The 21,223-nt window shown below is 37.2% G+C and overlaps 1 protein-coding gene across 1 annotated transcript; it reads right to left on the reverse strand.

The window, feature by feature from the left end:
• Window positions 1-443: 443 nt before the first annotated feature.
• Window positions 444-6,779, reverse strand: LOC130194896 (receptor-type tyrosine-protein phosphatase beta-like). Its single transcript, XM_056416106.1, has 5 exons — window positions 6,758-6,779; window positions 5,871-6,167; window positions 2,712-2,975; window positions 912-1,175; window positions 444-733 (listed from the first exon to the last, which is right to left on the reverse strand). The coding sequence occupies exons 1-5, from the start codon at window positions 6,777-6,779 to the stop codon at window positions 444-446; spliced, it is 1,137 nt and encodes a 378-aa protein (XP_056272081.1).
• Between the last annotated feature and the right edge of the window lie 14,444 nt (window positions 6,780-21,223).

The following is a 21,223-nucleotide window of genomic DNA, read 5'->3' on the forward strand; positions in this document are numbered from 1 at the left end:
GGTCACATGACATCTATTGTTCATCTGGTCACATCTATTGTTCACATCTGGTCACATGACATCATTGTTCATCGAAGTCATTGACATCTATTGATCATCTAGTCACATGACATCTATTGTTCACTCACGTATTATTATCTATTGATCATCTGTCACATGACATCTATTGATCATCTAGTCACATGTGACATCTACTGTTCATCTGGTCAAGCATGACATCTATTGTTCATCTGGTCACATGACATCTAGTGTTCATCGAGTCACATGACATCTATTGATCCTTCTCTGTTGTTCTCCTGAAGGTTTCTTCCCCTTTTCTCCTGTAAAAAGTTGTTTTCTTTTTTGGGAGTTGTTACTTATCGGATGTGAGGTCAAAGGTCAAAGGTCAGGGATGTCTATGTGTACAGATTGTAAAAAGCCCAAGGAACACAAATTAAGCTGATTTAATTGAAGGTGAACTCACCCAGTTGCCCCTGGCAGTGAGCCGTGTTACCCAGAATGCCACTGTGAACCGTGACCTCTGCCCCATAGAGTCGACCCGGCACCAGACCGGGGATGGAGAAGAGGTGAAGTCGGCTCGGTTTACTGACGCTCTGGTTCATCAGGACCGTCAAGCCGTCCCTCAGAAGGACACTGAACTTCTCCCAGTCTCCTCTGGGGGGCGTCCAGCTGAGCCTCAGGGTACTGCCGTCACTGAGGGGCGTCATGGAGAGAGACGGCACCGGCAGAGGGACTGAGACACGACAGGGAACTATCGTTAGAACAAAGACTAGAGACTAAGACACTACAGGGAACTATCATTAAAACAAAGACCATAGACTTGGACCCTATAGGGAACTATGGCTAGAGCAAAGACAATAGCCTGAGACTTCCGTATGAAACTAAAAGTAAAGATGTCCTCTTGGTTGTACCTGTCCTCCCGCTGGTCCGGGTCTCTGAGCTTTGTCCTCCGGCGGTTGTCCTGATACACAGCTGGTAGCTGCGACCGGGGGTCAGACCGCCAAATACCAGTCGGGTGATGTTGGGATGGAGACGGCGCTCCTGTGTGGGCAAACCCAAAGCCGACAAAGTCGCCAGATAGACGTCCATGCCGCCAACAGGGGACACCCAGGAGGCCTGCAGACGGTCAGAGCTGCCGTTGTTGTCCAACCTCAGATCTGAGACCAGTGCTGGGACTGGGAGTGGGGTTTAAATGATATAGATATGCAATATATCAGAGCAGGCCTTCAATATATACTTACAACTATGGACTGAGACACTTCGGGGAACTATCCTTAAAACAAAGACTATGGACTGAGACACTGAGAGGAACTATCCTTAAAACAAAGACTAGAGACTGAGACACTACGGGGAACTATCCTTAAAACAAAGACTATAGACTGAGACACTACGGGGAACTATCCTTAAAACAAAGACTATGGACTGAGACACCAGGGAACCATCCTTAAAACAAAGACCAAGTGGACTGAGACACTGAGGGAACCATCCCAAACAAAGCACGTGCAGAGACTGAGACGCCACGGGAACCATCCCAAACAAAGACTAGAGACTGAGACACTACGGGGAACTATCCTTAAAACAAAGACTAGAGACTGAGACACTAATGGGAACCATCCTCCAAAACAAAGACTAGAGACTGAGACACTACGGGGAACTATCCTTAAAACAAAGACTAGAGACTGAGACACTACGGGGAACTATCCTTAAAACAAAGACTAGAGACTGAGACGCTACGGGGAACTATCCTTAAAACAAAGACTATAGACTGAGACACTGAGGGGAACTATTTTTAAAACAAAATATTCAGGACCCAGGACACTGAGGGGAACTATCCTTAAAACAAAGACTAGAGACTGAGACACTATGGGGAACTATCCTTAAAACAAAGACTAGAGACTGAGACACTATGGGGAACTATCCTTAAAACAAAGACTATGGACTGAGACACTGAGGGGAACTATCCTTAAAACAAAGACTATGGACTGAGACACTGAGGGGAACTATCCTTAAAACAAAGACTATAGACTGAGTATTAATTGAGGGGAACTATCCTTAAAACAAAGACTATAGACTGAGACGCTACGGGGAACTATCCTTAAAACAAAGACTATAGACTGAGACGCTACAGGGAACTATCCTTCAAACAAAGACTATAGACTGAGACGCTACGGGGAACTATCGTTAAAATAAAGACTATGGACTGAGACACTGAGGGGAACTATCCTTAAAAAGAAAGACCATATAATTAGATTTAATAAGAACTATCGTTAGAACCATTACTATAGACTGAGACACTACGGGGAACTATCGTTAAAACAAAGACTATAGACTGAGACACTGAGGGGAACTATCCTTAAAACAAAGACTAGAGACTGAGACACTACGGGGAACTATCCTTAAAACAAAGACTATAGACTGAGACGCTACGGGGAACTATCGTTAGAACAAAGACTAGAGACTGAGACACTACGGGGAACTATCATTAGAACAAAGACTATAGACTGAGACGCTATGGGGAACTATCCTTAAAACAAAGACTAGAGACTGAGACGCTACGGGGAACTATCCTTAAAACAAAGACTATAGACTGAGACGCTATGGGGAACTATCGTTAGAACAAAGACTATAGGCTGAGACGCTACGAGGAACTATCCTTAAAACAAAGACTAGAGACGGAGCTTCTACCTGTCCGGTCATCCCATAATATCTACCTGTGACGGCCTGTTTGGAGGCGCGGCTTGTCAGGCCGACAGCCTCCGTTTCCACGGTGACGGCGTACAGGGTGCCGGGTCGCAGCCCGTCCAGCTCGGCGGAGGTCTCGGTGTTCGGCACAGAGATGTTCTTCCACAAAACCCGGTCCGGGTCCGTCAGCAGAACCCTGAAGCGCTCAGCTCGGCCCGGTCCGCCCCGCCAGGACACATAGAGCCGGTCTGAGGACAAAGACGCCACCTGGAGGTTGTGGACAGACGATGGTGCTGGAGGACAGAGACAGGTGGTTTATGTCTGGAGGACAGAGGCAGGTGGTGTATGTCTGGAGGACAGAGGCAGTTGGTGTATGTCTGAGTGAGGAGGTAAAGGTCTAGAGGACAGAGGCAGGTTTATGTCTAGAGACAGGTGGTTTATGTCTAGAGACAGGTGGTTTATGTCTAGAGGACAGAGACAGGTGGTGTATGTCTAGAGACAGGTGGTGTATGTCTAGAGGACAGAGGCAGGTGGTTTATGTCTAGAGACAGGTGGTTTATGTCTAGAGGACAGAGGCAGGTGGTGTATGTCTGGAGGACAGAGGCAGGTGGTTTATGTCTAGAGACAGGTGGTGTATGTCTAGAGGACAGAGACAGGTGGTGTATGTCTAGAGGACAGAGACAGGTGGTTTAAGGCCTAGGAGGCCAGAGACAGGTGGCAAGCGTCTATGATTTATACAGGTGACGGCGTCTAGAGGCAGGTGGTTTATGTCTAGAGGACAGAGGCAAGTGGTGTATGTCTGGAGGACAGAGGCAGGTGGTTTATGTCTAGAGGAAAGAGGCAGGTGGTGTATGTCTAGAGGACAGAGGCAGGTGGTGGCACCAGAGACAGGTGGTTTAAGGCTCAGAGGACAGAGTCAAGTGTGTGTATGTCTGGTGACAGAGGCAGGTCAAGTGTCTAGAGGAAAGAGGCAGGTGGTGTATGTCTAGAGGACAGAGGCAGGTGGTGTATGTCTAGAGACAGGTGGTTTATGTCTAGAGGACAGAGGCAGGTGGTGTATGTCTAGAGGCAGGCACAGTCTTGGAGCAGGTGGAAGGTCTAGAGGACAGAGACAGGTGGTGTATGTCTAGAGGACAGAGGCAGGTGGTTTATGTCTAGAGGACAGAGGCAGGTGGTTTATGTCTAGAGGACAGAGGCAGGTGGTGTATGTCTAGAGGACAGAGACAGGTGGTGTATGTCTAGAGGACAGAGGCAGGTGGTTTATGTCTAGAGGACAGAGGCAGGTAATGGTGTCTAGAGACAGGTTTAGTGCCCAGGAGGACAGAGGCTGCAAACAGAGTAGGTTAGGTGGTGTATGTCTACAGGACAGAGGCAGGTGGTTTATGTCTAGAGACAGGTGGTTTATGTCTAGAGGACAGAGGCAGGTGGTGTATGTCTGGAGGACAGAGACAGGTGGTATATGTCTGGAGGACAGAGGCAGGTGGTTTATGTCTAGAGGACAGAGACAGGTGGTGTATGTTTAGAGACAGTGTCAGTGTCTAGAGGGACAGAGGCAGGTATGTCTTATATTAGGTGGTTTATGTCTAGAGGACAGAGGCAGGTGGTGTATGTCTAGAGACAGGTGGTCGGCGTCTGTGGTGACAGAGGCAGGTGTATGTCTCCAGAGGCAGGTGGCTTCCATGTCTTGAGGGACAGAGGCAGGCAGTAAGGTTCAGAGACAGAGACAGGTGGTGGGCGTCTAGAGGACAGAGGCAGGTGGTTTATGTCTAGAGGACAGAGGCAGGTGGTTTATGTCTAGAGACAGGTGGTTTATGTCTAGAGGACAGAGGCAGGTGGTGTATGTCTAGAGGACAGAGACAGGTGGTGTATGTCTAGAGGACAGAGGCAGGTGGTTTATGTCTAGAGACAGGTGATTTATGTCTAGAGACAGGTGGTTTATGTCTAGAGGACAGAGGCAGGTGGTGTATGTCTGGAGGACAGAGACAGGTGGTTTATGTCTAGAGGACAGAGACAGGTGGTGTATGTTTAGAGACAGGTGGTTTATGTCTAGAGGACAGAGGCAGGTGGTGTATGTCTAGAGACAGGTGGTTTATGTCTAGAGGACAGAGGCAGGTGGTGTATGTCTAGAGACAGGTGGTTTATGTCTAGAGACAGGTGGTTTATGTCTAGAGGACAGAGGCAGGTGGTGTATGTCTGGAGGACAGAGACAGGTGGTGTATGTCTAGAGACAGGTGGTTTATGTCTAGAGGACAGAGACAGGTGGTTTATGTCTAGAAGACAGAGACAGGTGGTGTATGTCTAGAGGACAGAGGCAGGTGGTGTATGTCTAGAGACAGGTGGTTTATGTCTAGAGGACAGAGACAGGTGGTGTATTTCTCGAGACAGGTGGTTTATGTCTAGAGACAGGTGGTTTATGTCTAGAGGACAGAGGCAGGTAGTGTATGTCTGGAGGACAGAGACAGGTGGTGTATGTCTAGAGACAGGTGGTTTATGTCTAGAGGACAGAGGCAGGTGGTGTATGTCTAGAGACAGGTGGTTTATGTCTAGAGGACAGAGGCAGGTGGTGTATGTCTGGAGGACAGAGACAGGTGGCTTGGTGTCTAGAGGACAGAGGTAGGTGGTGGTGTAAGCGTCTCAGACAGGCCGTTTTATGCCCAGAGGACAGAGGCAGGTAGGTTTAAGTGCTAGAGGACAGAGACAGGTGGTAAAGGCTCCAGAGACAGGTAAGGGTCTAGAGGACAGAGACAGGTGGTGTATGTCTAGAGACAGGTAGTTTGGTGGCTAGAGACAGGTTAAGTGCCCAGAGGACAGAGACAGGTGTGTAAGTCTGGAGTATGAGACAGGTGGTGGTGTCTAGAGTGGCGAGGCAGGTGGTTTAAGTGTTCAGAGACAGGTGGTTTATGTCTAGGACAGAGACAGGTGGTGTATGTCTAGAGGACAGAGGGCAGGCTGCGTCTAGACAGGTGGTTTGGTGTCTAGACACAGGCTTGCGTCTGGAGGACAGAGGCAGGTGGTGTATGTCTAGAGGACAGAGACAGGTGGTGTATGTCTAGAGGACAGAGGCAGGTGGTTTATGTCTGGAGGACAGAGGCAGGTGGTGTATGTCTAGAGGACAGAGGCAGGTGGTGTATGTGTCATGTGGTCCCTCTGGAGGACCACAGGAGTCCGAGTGTCCAGGTTGGTCTCACCTGTCGAGGCCCTCCGGTGGACAGGGGGGGCGGTCTTGTTGCCGGCTGAAGCCACGACGCTGATGGTGTATGAAGTCCCGGGGACCAGAGAGCTGAAACCAGACCGGCGGATTGCAGAATCCTTGATTCTGGTCCTAAAGGTGGTCCCGGAGCCGGAGTCCTCCAGAGTCACGTCATACCAGTCCACGTGACCTGCAGAACGAGACCAGGACACCTGCAGACCCGGAGAACCACTGTGGACCGCAGACTGGTTCTGAGCCTGAACCTGGACCACAAGCCGAGCCGGACCGACCGGGTCTGAGACAAGACAGAAGGGCGGGGGGTCATTTTATATAAGTATACATATACACGTATACTTATACATATACATATATATATATATATCGGAGCTCTGAGCCGAGAAGAGTTGTTGACTGGGGGTAGCCCAATGCCCACTCATGCACTAGTTATGTGCACCCCTGTGTATATATACGTATACATCTACACGTATACTTATACAGATATATACATATATATATCTGTATATATATACAGATATATATATATACAGATATATATGTATATATCTGTATATATAGACAGATGTATGTGTGTGTAAAAAGGATATTGATTGTCTGTTAGTTTCTCCTGGAGCTGAACAGGAAGTAGCCAAGAGGGGCAGGACAAGAGTAAGACCCACGACACCTCAGTCCCCTGACCTGCTGTTCAGAATGTTTCCTCCCTGAGGACACGCTCCGTCCTGCTAACAATGTCCAACCCCCAGAAACCAACAATGTCCAACTCTGTAGAAACTAGTAATGTCCAACTCTAGAAACTAGTAAATGTCCAACTCTAGAAACTAGTAACGTCCTACTTAAAACCAACATTGTCCAACCGAAAACCAATACTGTCCAACCGTAAACTAGCCATGTCCAACTCTATAAACTAACAGTCCAACCCAGAAACTAGTACGTCCAACCTAGAAACTAACAACAATGTCTAACTCTAGAAACTAGTAATGTCCAACCCTTTGAACCAATAACGTCCAACTCTAGAAACTAATGTTGTGCAACTCTAGAAACGAATAATGTCCAACCTAGAAACCAGTAAATGTCCTACTCTAGAAACTAACAATGTCCAACTCTAGAAACTAGTCATGTCCAACTCCCAGAAACCAACAACAATGTCCAACTCTAGAAACCAGTCATGTCCAACCTAAAACCAACAATGTCCAACCTCTAGAAACTAGTAATGTCCAACTCTAGAAACTAGCAAATGTCCAACCTTAGAAACCAATAATGTCCAACTCTAAAAACCACATTGTCCAACTCTAGAAACTAATATTGTCCAACTCTAGAAACTAACATTGTCCAACTCTAGAAACTAATATTGTCCAACTCTAGAAACTAACATTGTCCAACTCTAGAAACTAATATTGTCCAACTCTAGAAACTAATAATGTCCAACTCTAGAAACCAATATTGTCCAAATCCCTAGAAACTAACATTGTCCAACTCTGTAAGTTCCAATAATGTCCAACTCTAGAAAGGGTGGGAGAATCCGGGGCCCCTGAAACCAGCGGGGGAAAACCTATTCCCAAATGGGCCCGGGCCATCCCCCAATACCATCCATCCAGGACCCAAAAACCAGGGCATGAGCCCAAAACCACTTACCCAATGGTTCACCTGAACCCGGCCAACGACCACCGCCTCTGAACAAGGAAAACGGGGCATTTTATTAAATAATTCACTAACTTATAATTTTAAAAATATGGGCTCTGACAAAATTGTTTTTTTTTTTTTTTTTTTTTTTTTTTTTTTTTTTTTTTTTTTTTTTTTTTTTTTTTTTTTTTTTTTTTTTTTTTTTTTTTTTTTTTTTTTTTTTTTTTTTTTTTTTTTTTTTTTTTTTTTTTTTTTTTTTTTTTTTTTTTTTTTTTTTTTTTTTTTTTTTTTTTTTTTTTTTTTTTTTTTTTTTTTTTTTTTTTTTTTTTTTTTTTTTTTTTTTTTTTTTTTTTTTTTTTTTTTTTTTTTTTTTTTTTTTTTTTTTTTTTTTTTTTTTTTTTTTTTTTTTTTTTTTTTTTTTTTTTTTTTTTTTTTTTTTTTTTTTTTTTTTTTTTTTTTTTTTTTTTTTTTTTTTTTTTTTTTTTTTTTTTTTTTTTTTTTTTTTTTTTTTTTTTTTTTTTTTTTTTTTTTTTTTTTTTTTTTTTTTTTTTTTTTTTTTTTTTTTTTTTTTTTTTTTTTTTTTTTTTTTTTTTTTTTTTTTTTTTTTTTTTTTTTTTTTTTTTTTTTTTTTTTTTTTTTTTTTTTTTTTTTTTTTTTTTTTTTTTTTTTTTTTTTTTTTTTTTTTTTTTTTTTTTTTTTTTTTTTTTTTTTTTTTTTTTTTTTTTTTTTTTTTTTTTTTTTTTTTTTTTTTTTTTTTTTTTTTTTTTTTTTTTTTTTTTTTTTTTTTTTTTTTTTTTTTTTTTTTTTTTTTTTTTTTTTTTTTTTTTTTTTTTTTTTTTTTTTTTTTTTTTTTTTTTTTTTTTTTTTTTTTTTTTTTTTTTTTTTTTTTTTTTTTTTTTTTTTTTTTTTTTTTTTTTTTTTTTTTTTTTTTTTTTTTTTTTTTTTTTTTTTTTTTTTTTTTTTTTTTTTTTTTTTTTTTTTTTTTTTTTTTTTTTTTTTTTTTTTTTTTTTTTTTTTTTTTTTTTTTTTTTTTTTTTTTTTTTTTTTTTTTTTTTTTTTTTTTTTTTTTTTTTTTTTTTTTTTTTTTTTTTTTTTTTTTTTTTTTTTTTTTTTTTTTTTTTTTTTTTTTTTTTTTTTTTTTTTTTTTTTTTTTTTTTTTTTTTTTTTTTTTTTTTTTTTTTTTTTTTTTTTTTTTTTTTTTTTTTTTTTTTTTTTTTTTTTTTTTTTTTTTTTTTTTTTTTTTTTTTTTTTTTTTTTTTTTTTTTTTTTTTTTTTTTTTTTTTTTTTTTTTTTTTTTTTTTTTTTTTTTTTTTTTTTTTTTTTTTTTTTTTTTTTTTTTTTTTTTTTTTTTTTTTTTTTTTTTTTTTTTTTTTTTTTTTTTTTTTTTTTTTTTTTTTTTTTTTTTTTTTTTTTTTTTTTTTTTTTTTTTTTTTTTTTTTTTTTTTTTTTTTTTTTTTTTTTTTTTTTTTTTTTTTTTTTTTTTTTTTTTTTTTTTTTTTTTTTTTTTTTTTTTTTTTTTTTTTTTTTTTTTTTTTTTTTTTTTTTTTTTTTTTTTTTTTTTTTTTTTTTTTTTTTTTTTTTTTTTTTTTTTTTTTTTTTTTTTTTTTTTTTTTTTTTTTTTTTTTTTTATTTTTTTATTTAATTTTTTTTTTTTTTTTTTTTTTTTTTTTTTTTTTTTTTTTTTTTTTTTTTTTTATTTTTTTTTTTTTTTATTTTTTTTATTTTTTTTTTTTTTTTTTTTTGGGGTTAGCCCAATGCCTACCTGCGTACCAGTTATGTGCACCCCTGTGTATATATACGTATACATCTACACGTATACTTATACAGATATATACATATATATATCTGTATATATATACAGATATATATATATACAGATATATATGTATATATCTGTATATATAGACAGATGTATGTGTGTGTGTGTGTGTTGATACGATTGTCTGAAAGAAGTTTTCCTGGAGCTGAACAGGAAGTAGAATAAGAGGGGGGGGCAGGATGAAGAGTAAGACCCACGACACTGAACCCTGACCTGCTGTTCAGAATGTTTCCTCCCTGAGGACACGCTCCGTCCTGCTAACAATGTCCAACTCTAGAAACTAACAATGTCCAACTCTAGAAACTAACAATGTCCAACTCTAGAAACTAGTAATGTCCAACTCTAGAAACTAACAATGTCCAACTCTAGAAACTAATAATGTCCAACTCTAGAAACTAACAATGTCCAACTCTAGAAACTAGTAATGTCCTACTCTAGAAACTAACAATGTCCAACTCTAGAAACTAACAATGTCCAACTCTAGAAACTAATAATGTCCAACTCTAGAAACTAATAATGTCCAACTCTAGAAACTAATATTGTCCAACACTAGAAACTAATAATGTCCAACTCTAGAAACTAACAATGTCCAACTCTAGAAACCAATAATGTCCAACTCTAGAAACCAACAATGTCCAACTCTAGAAACAGTAATGTCCAACCTCTAGAAACCAATAATGTCCAACTCTAGAAACTAATAATGTCCAACTCTAGAAACTAGTAATGTCTAACTCTAGAAACTAGTAATGTCCAACTCTTGAAACTAATAATGTCCAACTCTAGAAACTAACATTGTCCAACTCTAGAAACTAATAATGTCCAACTCTAGAAACTAATATTGTCCAACTCTAGAAACTAATAATGTCCAACTCTAGAAACTAATAATGTCCAACTCTAGAAACTAATAATGTCCAACTCTAGAAACTAATAATGTCCAACTCTAGAAACTAATGTCCAACTCTAGAAACTAATAATGTCCAACTCTAGAAACTAATAATGTCCAACTCTAGAAACTAGTAATGTCCAACTCTAGAAACTAGTAATGTCCAACTCTAGAAACTAATATTGTCCAACTCTAGAAACTAATAATGTCCAACTCTAGAAACTAATGTCCAACTCTAGAAACTAATAATGTCCAACTCTAGAAACTAATAATGTCCAACTCTAGAAACTAATAATGTCCAACTCTAGAAACTAATGTTGTCCAACTCTAGAAACTAATAATGTCCAACTCTAGAAACTAATATTGTCCAACTCTAGAAACTAATATTGTCCAACTCTAGAAACTAACATTGTCCAACTCTAGAAACTAATAATGTCCAACTCTAGAAACTAACATTGTCCAACTCTAGAAACTAATATTGTCCAACTCTAGAAACTAACAATGTCTAACTCTAGAAACTAGTAATGTCCAACTCTTGAAACTAATAATGTCCAACTCTAGAAACTAATAATGTCCAACTCTAGAAACTAGTAATGTCCAACTCTAGAAACTAGTAATGTCCAACTCTAGAAACTAGTAATGTCCAACTCTAGAAACTAATAATGTCCAACTCTAGAAACTAGTAATGTCCAACTCTAGAAACTAATATTGTCCAACTCTAGAAACTAACAATGTCCAACTCTAGAAACTAGTAATGTCCAACTCTAGAAACTAATAATGTCCAACTCTATAAACTAATATTGTCCAACTCTAGAAACTAGTAATGTCCAACTCTAGAAACTAATAATGTCCAACTCTAGAAACTAATATTGTCCAACTCTAGAAACTAATAATGTCCAACTCTAGAAACTAATAATGTCCAACTCTAGAAACTAATAATGTCCAACTCTAGAAACTAATAATGTCCAACTCTAGAAACTAACAATGTCCAACTCTAGAAACTAACAATGTCCAACTCTAGAAACTAGTCATGTCCAACTCTAGAAACTAACAATGTCCAACTCTAGAAACTAATAATGTCCAACTCTATAAACTAATATTGTCCAACTCTAGAAACTAGTAATGTCCAACTCTAGAAACTAGTAATGTCCAACTCTATAAACTAATATTGTCCAACTCTAGAAACTAATAATGTCCAACTCTAGAAACTAATATTGTCCAACTCTAGAAACTAATAATGTCCAACTCTAGAAACTAATAATGTCCAACTCTAGAAACTAATAATGTCCAACTCTAGAAACTAATAATGTCCAACTCTAGAAACTAATAATGTCCAACTCTAGAAACTAATAATGTCCAACTCTAGAAACTAATAATGTCCAACTCTAGAAACTAATAATGTCCAACTCTAGAAACTAATAATGTCCAACTCTAGAAACTAATAATGTCCAACTCTAGAAACTAACAATGTCCAACTCTAGAAACTAGTAATGTCCTACTCTAGAAACTAACAATGTCCAACTCTAGAAACTAGTCATGTCCAACTCTAGAAACTAACAATGTCCAACTCTAGAAACTAGTAATGTCCAACTCTAGAAACTAATAATGTCCAACTCTAGAAACTAGTAATGTCCAACTCTAGAAACTAATATTGTCCAACTCTAGAAACTAGTAATGTCCAACTCTAGAAACTAATAATGTCCAACTCTAGAAACTAATAATGTCCAACTCTAGAAACTAATAATGTCCAACTCTAGAAACTAATAATGTCCAACTCTAGAAACTAATAATGTCCAACTCTAGAAACCAATAATGTCCAACTCTAGAAACCAATAATGTCCAACTCTAGAAACCAATAATGTCCAACTCTAGAAACCAGTAATGTCCAACTCTAGAAACAATTGTCCAACTCTAGAAACTAGTAATGTCCAACTCTAGAAACCAATAATGTCCAACTCTAGAAACCAATAATGTCCAACTCTAGAAACCAATAATGTCCAACTCTAGAAACTAATAATGTCCAACTCTAGAAACCAATAATGTCCAACTCTAGAAACTAATAATGTCCAACTCTAGAAACCAATAATGTCCAACTCTAGAAACCATAATGTCCAACCTAGAAACTACCAATGTCCAACTCAGAAACCAATAATGTCCAACTCTAGAAACTAATAATGTCCAACTCTAGAAACCAAATGTCCAACTCTAGAAACCAATAATGTCCAACTCTAGAAACCAATAATGTCCAACTCTAGAAACTATAATGTCCAACTCTAGAAACTAATAATGTCCAACCTAGAAACTAATAATGTCCAACTCTAGAAACCAATATGTCCAACTCTAGAAACCAATAATGTCCAACTCAGAAACCAGTAATGTCCAACTCTAGAAACCAATAATGTCCAACTCTAGAAACTAATTGTCCAAACCTAGAAACCAGTAATGTCCAACCTAGAAACCAATATTGTCCAACTCTAGAAACCAATAATGTCCAACTCTAGAAACCAATAATGTCCAACTCTAGAAACCAATAATGTCCAACTCTAGAAACTAAAAATGTCCAACTCTAGAAACCAATAATGTCCAACCTAGAAACTAATAATGTCCAACTCTAGAAACCAATAATGTCCAACTCTAGAAACTAATGTCCAACCCAACTCTAGAAACCAATAATGTCCAACTCTAGAAACCAATAATGTCCAACTCTAGAAACTAACATTGTCCAACTCTAGAAACTAATAATGTCCAACTCTAGAAACTAATATTGTCCAACTCTAGAAACTAACAATGTCCAACTCTAGAAACTAGTCATGTCCAACTCTAGAAACTAACAATGTCCAACTCTAGAAACTAGTCATGTCCAACTCTAGAAACTAACAATGTCCAACTCTAGAAACTAATAATGTCCAACTCTAGAAACTAATATTGTCCAACTCTAGAAACTAGTAATGTCCAACTCTAGAAACTAATAATGTCCAACTCTAGAAACTAATAATGTCCAACTCTAGAAACTAATATTGTCCAACTCTAGAAACGTCCAATGTCCAACTCTAGAAACTAATAATGTCCAATAGAAACCAATAATGTCCAACCATAATGTCCAACTCTAGAAACCAATAATGTCCAACTCTAGAAACCAATATTGTCCAACTCTAGAAAACAATAATGTCCAACTCTAGAAACTAGTAATGTCCAACTCTAGAAACCAATATTGTCCAACTCTAGAAACCAATAATGTCCAAAACTCCCTAGAAACCAATAACCAACCTAGAAACCAAATGTCCAACCTAGAAACTAGTAATGTCCAACTCTAGAAACCAATAATGTCCAACTCTAGAAACTAATAATGTCCAACCTAGAAACCAGTAATGTCCAACTCTAGAAACCAATAATGTCCAACTCTAGAAACCAATAATGTCCAACTCTAGAAACTAGTAATGTCCAACTCTAGAAACCAATAATGTCCAACTCTAGAAACCAATAATGTCCAACTCTAGAAACCAATAATGTCCAACTCTAGAAACTAATAATGTCCAACCTAGAAACCTAGAAACCAACAATAATGTCCAACCTAGAAACCAATGTCCAACCATCCAACCAGAAACTAATAATGTCCAACCTAGAAACCAATAATGTCCAACTCTAGAAACCAATGTCCAACCAGAAACTAATAATGTCCAACCTAGAAACCAATATTGTCATGTCCAACTCTAGAAAATAATGTCCAACTCTAGAAACCAATAATGTCCAACTCTAGAAACCAATAATGTCCAACTCTAGAAACCAATAATGTCCAACTCTAGAAACCAATAATGTCCAACTCTAGAAACCAATAATGTCCAACTCTAGAAACCAATAATGTCCAACCTAGAATGTCCAACTCTAGAAACTAATAATGTCCAACTCTAGAAACCAAATGTCCAACTCTAGAAACCAATAATGTCCAACCTAGAAACCAAATGTCCAACTCTAGAAACCAATAATGTCCAACTCTAGAAACTAGTAATGTCCAACCAGAAACCAATAATGTCCAACTCTAGAAACTAATATTGTCCAACCTCTAGAAACTAATAATGTCCAACTCTAGAAACTAATAATGTCCAACTCTAGAAACTAGTAATGTCCAACTCTAGAAACTAATATTGTCCAACTCTAGAAACTAATAATGTCCAACTCTAGAAACTAGTAATGTCCAACTCTAGAAACCAATGTCCAACTCTAGAAACCAACAATGTCCAACCCCTAGAAACTAATAATGTCCAACTCTAGAAACTAGTAATGTCCAACTCTATAAACTAATATTGTCCAACTCTAGAAACTAGTAATGTCCAACTCTATAAACTAATGTTGTCCAAATCTAGAAACTAATGTTGTCCAACTCTAGAAACTAATAATGTCCAACTCTAGAAACTAATAATGTCCAACTCTAGAAACCAACAATGTCCAACCCTAGTCCAACTCTAGAAACTAATAATGTCCAACTCTAGAAACTAATAATGTCCAACTCTAGAAACTAATATTGTCCAACTCTAGAAACTAATAATGTCCAACTCTAGAAACCAATAATGTCCAACTCTAGAAACCAATAATGTCCAACTCTAGAAACCAAATGTCCAACTCTAGAAACCAATAATGTCCAACCTAGAAACCAATAATGTCCAACTCTAGAAACCAATAATGTCCAACTCTAGAAACCAATAATGTCCAACTCTAGAAACCAATAATGTCCAACTCTAGAAACCAATAATGTCCAACTCTAGAAACTAATAATGTCCAACTCTAGAAACCAATAATGTCCAACTCTAGAAACCAATAATGTCCAACCTAGAAACTAATAATGTCCAACTCTAGAAACCAATAATGTCCAACTCTAGAAACCAATAATGTCCAACTCTAGAAACCAATAATGTCCAACTCTAGAAACTAATAATGTCCAACTCTAGAAACTAATAATGTCCAACCTAGAAACCAATAATGTCCAACTCTAGAAACCAATAATGTCCAACCTAGAAACTAATAATGTCCAACCTCTAGAAACCAATAATGTCCAACTCTAGAAACCAATAATGTCCAACTCTAGAAACCAATAATGTCCAACTCTAGAAACCAATAATGTCCAACTCTAGAAACTAATAATGTCCAACTCTAGAAACCAATAATGTCCAACCTAGAAACCAATAATGTCCAACTCTAGAAACCAATAATGTCCAACTCTAGAAACCAATAATGTCCAACTCTAGAAACCAATAATGTCCAACTCTAGAAACCAATAATGTCCAACTCTAGAAACCAATAATGTCCAACCTCTAGAAACCAATAATGTCCAACCTAGAAACTAATAATGTCCAACTCTAGAAACTAATAATGTCCAACTCTAGAAACTAATAATGTCCAACTCTAGAAACTAATATTGTCCAACTCTAGAAACTAATATTGTCCAACTCTAGAAACCAAATGTCCAACCTAGAAACCAGTAATGTCCAACTCTAGAAACCAATGTCCAACCTAGAAAATGTCCAACTCTAGAAACCAATAATGTCCAACTCTAGAAACTAATAATGTCCAACTCTAGAAACCAATAATGTCCAACTCTAGAAACCAATAATGTCCAACTCTAGAAACTAATAATGTCCAACTCTAGAAACCAATAATGTCCAACTCTAGAAACCAATAATGTCCAACTCTAGAAACCAATAATGTCCAACTCTAGAAACTAACAATGTCCAACTCTAGAAACTAGTAATGTCCAACTCTAGAAACTAATAATGTCCAACTCTAGAAACTAGTAATGTCCAACTCTAGAAACTAATAATGTCCAACTCTAGAAACTAATAATGTCCAACTCTAGAAACTAATAATGTCCAACTCTAGAAACTAATAATGTCCAACTCTATAAACTAATAATGTCCAACTCTAGAAACTAGTAATGTCCAACTCTAGAAACTAGTAATGTCCAACTCTATAAACTAATATTGTCCAACTCTAGAAACTAGTAATGTCCAACTCTAGAAACTAATAATGTCCAACTCTAGAAACTAATAATGTCCAACTCTAGAAACTAATAATGTCCAACTCTAGAAACTAATAATGTCCAACTCTAGAAACTAATAATGTCCAACTCTAGAAACTAATAATGTCCAACTCTAGAAACTAATAATGTCCAACTCTAGAAACTAATAATGTCCAACTCTAGAAACTAGTAATGTCCAACTCTAGAAACTAGTAATGTCCAACTCTAGAAACCAATAATGTCCAACTCTAGAAACCAATAATGTCCAACCTAGAAACCAATAATGTCCAACTCTAGAAACTAATAATGTCCAACTCTAGAAACCAATAATGTCCAACTCTAGAAACTAATAATGTCCAACTCTAGAAACTAATAATGTCCAACTCTAGAAACTAATAATGTCCAACTCTAGAAACTAATATTGTCCAACTCTAGAAACTAATAATGTCCAACTCTAGAAACCAATAATGTCCAACTCTAGAAACTAATAATGTCCAACTCTAGAAACCAATAATGTCCAACTCTAGAAACTAATAATGTCCAACCTAGAAACTAACAATGTCTAACTCTAGAAAGTAGCAATGTCCAACTCTTGAAACTAATAATGTCCAACTCTAGAAACTAATAATGTCCAACTCAGAAACCAGTAATGTCCAACTCTAGAAACCAATAATGTCCAACTCTAGAAACCAATAATGTCCAACTCTAGAAACCAATAATGTCCAACTCTAGAAACCAATAATGTCCAACCTAGAAACCAATAATGTCCAACTCTAGAAACCAATAATGTCCAACCTCTAGAAACTAATATTGTCCAACTCTAGAAACTAATAATGTCCAACTCTAGAAACCAATAATGTCCAACCTAGAAACCAATAATGTCCAACTCTAGAAACCAAATTGTCCAACTCTAGAAACTAATAATGTCCAACTCTAGAAACTAATAATGTCCAACTCTAGAAACTAATAATGTCCAACTCTAGAAACTAATATTGTCCAACTCTAGAAACTAACAATGTCTAACTCTAGAAACTAGTAATGTCCAACTCTTGAAACTAATAATGTCCAACTCTAGAAACTAACAATGTCCAACTCTAGAAACTAATAATGTCCAACTCTAGAAACCTATTGTCCAACTCTAGAAACTAATAATGTCCAACTCTAGAAACTAATATTGTCCAACTCTAGAAACTAGTAATGTCCAACTCTAGAAACTAATAATGTCCAACTCTAGAAACTAATAATGTCCAACTCTATAAACAAATAATGTCCAACCCAGAAACCAATAATGTCCAACTCTAGAAACTAATAATGTCCAACTCTAGAAACCAATAATGTCCAACTCTAGAAACTAATAATGTCCAACTCTAGAAACCAATAATGTCCAACTCTAGAAACCAATAATGTCCAACTCTAGAAACTAATAATGTCCAACTCTAGAAACCAATAATGTCCAACCTAGAAACCAATAATGTCCAACCTAGAAACTAGTAATGTCCAACTCTAGAAACTAATAATGTCCAACTCTAGAAACCAATATTGTCCAACTCTAGAAACCAATAATGTCCAACTCTAGAAACTAGTAATGTCCAACTCTAGAAACCAATAATGTCCAACTCTAGAAACCAATAATGTCCAACTCTAGAAACCAATAATGTCCAACCTAGAAACTAACAATGTCCAACTCTAGAAACCAGTAATGTCCAACTCTAGAAACTAATAATGTCCAACTCTAGAAACCAATAATGTCCAACTCTAGAAACCAATAATGTCCAACTCTAGAAACTAATAATGTCCAACTCTAGAAACCAATATGTCCAACTCTAGAAACTAATAATGTCCAACTCTAGAAACTAAATGTCCAACTCTAGAAACTAATAATGTCCAACTCTAGAAACTAATAATGTCCAACTCTAGAAACTAGTAATGTCCAACTCTAGAAACCAATAATGTCCAACTCTAGAAACCAATTGTCCAACTCTAGAAACCAATAATGTCCAACTCTAGAAACCAATAATGTCCAACTCTAGAAACCAATAATGTCCAACTCTAGAAACCAATAATGTCCAACTCTAGAAACCAATAATGTCCAACTCTAGAAACTAATAATGTCCAACTCTAGAAACCAGTAATGTCCAACTCTAGAAACTAATAATGTCCAACTCTAGAAACCAATAATGTCCAACTCTAGAAACCAATATTGTCCAACTCTAGAAACCAATAATGTCCAACTCTAGAAACCAATAATGTCCAACTCTAGAAACCAATAATGTCCAACTCTAGAAACTAATAATGTCCAACTCTAGAAACCAATAATGTCCAACTCTAGAAACTAATAATGTCCAACTCTAGAAACCAATAATGTCCAACTCTAGAAACCAATAATGTCCAACTCTAGAAACCAATAATGTCCAACTCTAGAAACTAATAATGTCCAACTCTAGAAACCAATAATGTCCAACTCTAGAAACCAATAATGTCCAACTCTAGAAACCAACAATGTCCAACTCTAGAAACTAAATGTCCAACTCTAGAAACCAATAATGTCCAACCTAGAAACCAACAATGTCCAACTCTAGAAACTAGTAATGTCCAACTCTAGAAACCAATAATGTCCAACTCTAGAAACCAATAATGTCCAACTCTAGAAACCAGTAATGTCCAACTCTACAAACTATTAATGTCCAACTCTAGAAACCAATAATGTCCAACTCTAGAAACCAGTAATGTCCAACTCTAGAAACCAATAATGTCCAACTCTAGAAACCAATATTGTCCAACTCTAGAAACCAGTAATGTCCAACTCTAGAAACCAATAATGTCCAACTCTAGAAACTAATAATGTCCAACTCTAGAAACCAATAATGTCCAACTCTAGAAACCAATAATGTCCAACTCTAGAAACCAATAATGTCCAACTCTAGAAACTAATAATGTCCAACTCTAGAAACCAATAATGTCCAACTCTAGAAACCAATAATGTCCAACTCTAGAAACCAATAATGTCCAACTCTAGAAACCAATAATGTCCAACTCTAGAAACTAATAATGTCCAACTCTAGAAACCAATAATGTCCAACTCTAGAAACCAATAATGTCCAACTCTAGAAACCAATAATGTCCAACTCTAGAAACCAATAATGTCCAACTCTAGAAACCAATAATGTCCAACTCTAGAAACCAATAATGTCCAACCTCTAGAAACCAATAATGTCCAACTCTAGAAACCAATAATGTCCAACTCTAGAAACCAATAATGTCCAACTCTAGAAACCAATAATGTCCAACTCTAGAAACCAATAATGTCCAACCTAGAAACCAATAATGTCCAACCTAGAAACCATAATGTCCAACTCTAGAAACCAATAATGTCCAACTCTAGAAACTAATAATGTCCAACTCTAGAAACTAATAATGTCCAACTCTAGAAACTAATAATGTCCAACTCTAGAAACTAATAATGTCCAACTCTAGAAACTAGTAATGTCCTACTCTAGAAACTAACAATGTCCAACTCTAGAAACTAATAATGTCCAACTCTAGAAACTAGTAATGTCCAACTCTAGAAACTAGTAATGTCCAACTCTAGAAACTAATATTGTCCAACTCTAGAAACTAACAATGTCCAACTCTAGAAACTAGTAATGTCCAACTCTAGAAACTAATAATGTCCAACTCTATAAACTAATATTGTCCAACTCTAGAAACTAGTAATGTCCAACTCTAGAAACTAATAATGTCCAACTCTAGAAACTAATAATGTCCAACTCTAGAAACTAACAATGTCCAACTCTAGAAACTAGTAATGTCCAACCTAGAAACCAATAATGTCCAACTCTAGAAACCAATAATGTCCAACTCTAGAAACTAATAATGTCCAAAATAGGTTTAAAAACCCCAAGGGGTTCCCCCCCAGGTCCAAAGGTGGGGAAGGGGGGTGTTTTTGGAATCCCTGGCCAAACCCAAAACCCTTTGGATGGGTGAAAAATGTTATCCCGGGGGAAGGTGCCCCGTTCCCCCCCCCTGGTCCCCAGCCCCCTTCCCCGGCCTTGGGGGGGCCCCATTGGCCCCCCCGTGGGGCCCCTCCGGGGGCCCTGGGCCGGGCCCCATTGGCCTTCCTTATGGACGAATCCCCGGAGGGGTCGGCCCCGAGGGGCCTAAAGCCCCACATCAGCAAAATTAGGGAATTTTTAAAATGAAGTTTCCCCTCTCATATGGGACGAGGAACACTGAGCTCCTCTCTCCCCTCCTTATAGGTTTAGGAATTCTCCCCCTCCTCTCTCCTTAGGGACGTTAGGATACACTAGCCCCCCTTTCCTTCCTCTCCCCCCTCCCCCCTCTCTCCCCTTTTGGGGGCCCTTTGGACAAATGACATTGGGCCCCCTTTTATCCTTTTTTAAACCCGAAAAGGATACCCCTAACCCCCAAAACAAAAAAAGCCCCACAGAGGTAAAAACCCCCCAAACCCTTTTGGGGGCCCCAAAATCCCCTGGGGCTTTCCTTTCCCCAATTTTGGAATTTTTCCCCGGACCCCCTGGGCTTTTCCTTTCTCCTAAAGGGTCCAATTTCCCCCTTTTGAGACTTGAGGATATTCTCCCCACCCGGAGTTGACCTTTCCATGGGCTTTTAGACCCCTTACCCTCTCTTTCCCTTCTCCCTGGGAGCCCGATCCAAACCCCCTGGAGCTTCCTTTCCCCCTCTTTTCCTTTTTTGGGGGGCTTTAGGAAAAAACCCTCTCCTTTTCCTTCTCCCCTTTTGGACTTGGAAGGGGACCCCCTTGGGGCCCTTTCCCCCTCTTTTCCCTTAAAGGAGCTTTAGGACCCCCTCGAAACCCTTTCCCCCTCTTTCCTTATTTGGGGGCTTTAGAAAGGACCCCCTGGGAGTTCCTTTTCCCCGTTAAATTTTGAATTGTTGGGTTTGCCCCTTTGAGATGAAATGTTTTTAACCCCAAGAGAAATAAAAGTTTGAAAACCCCCTTTAAAATTTTTTTCCCCGGGGGGG

The sequence above is a fragment of the Pseudoliparis swirei genome, chromosome 6 (genome assembly GCF_029220125.1).
Source record: "Pseudoliparis swirei isolate HS2019 ecotype Mariana Trench chromosome 6, NWPU_hadal_v1, whole genome shotgun sequence".
In the NCBI taxonomy this organism is placed as follows: domain Eukaryota; kingdom Metazoa; phylum Chordata; class Actinopteri; order Perciformes; family Liparidae; genus Pseudoliparis; species Pseudoliparis swirei.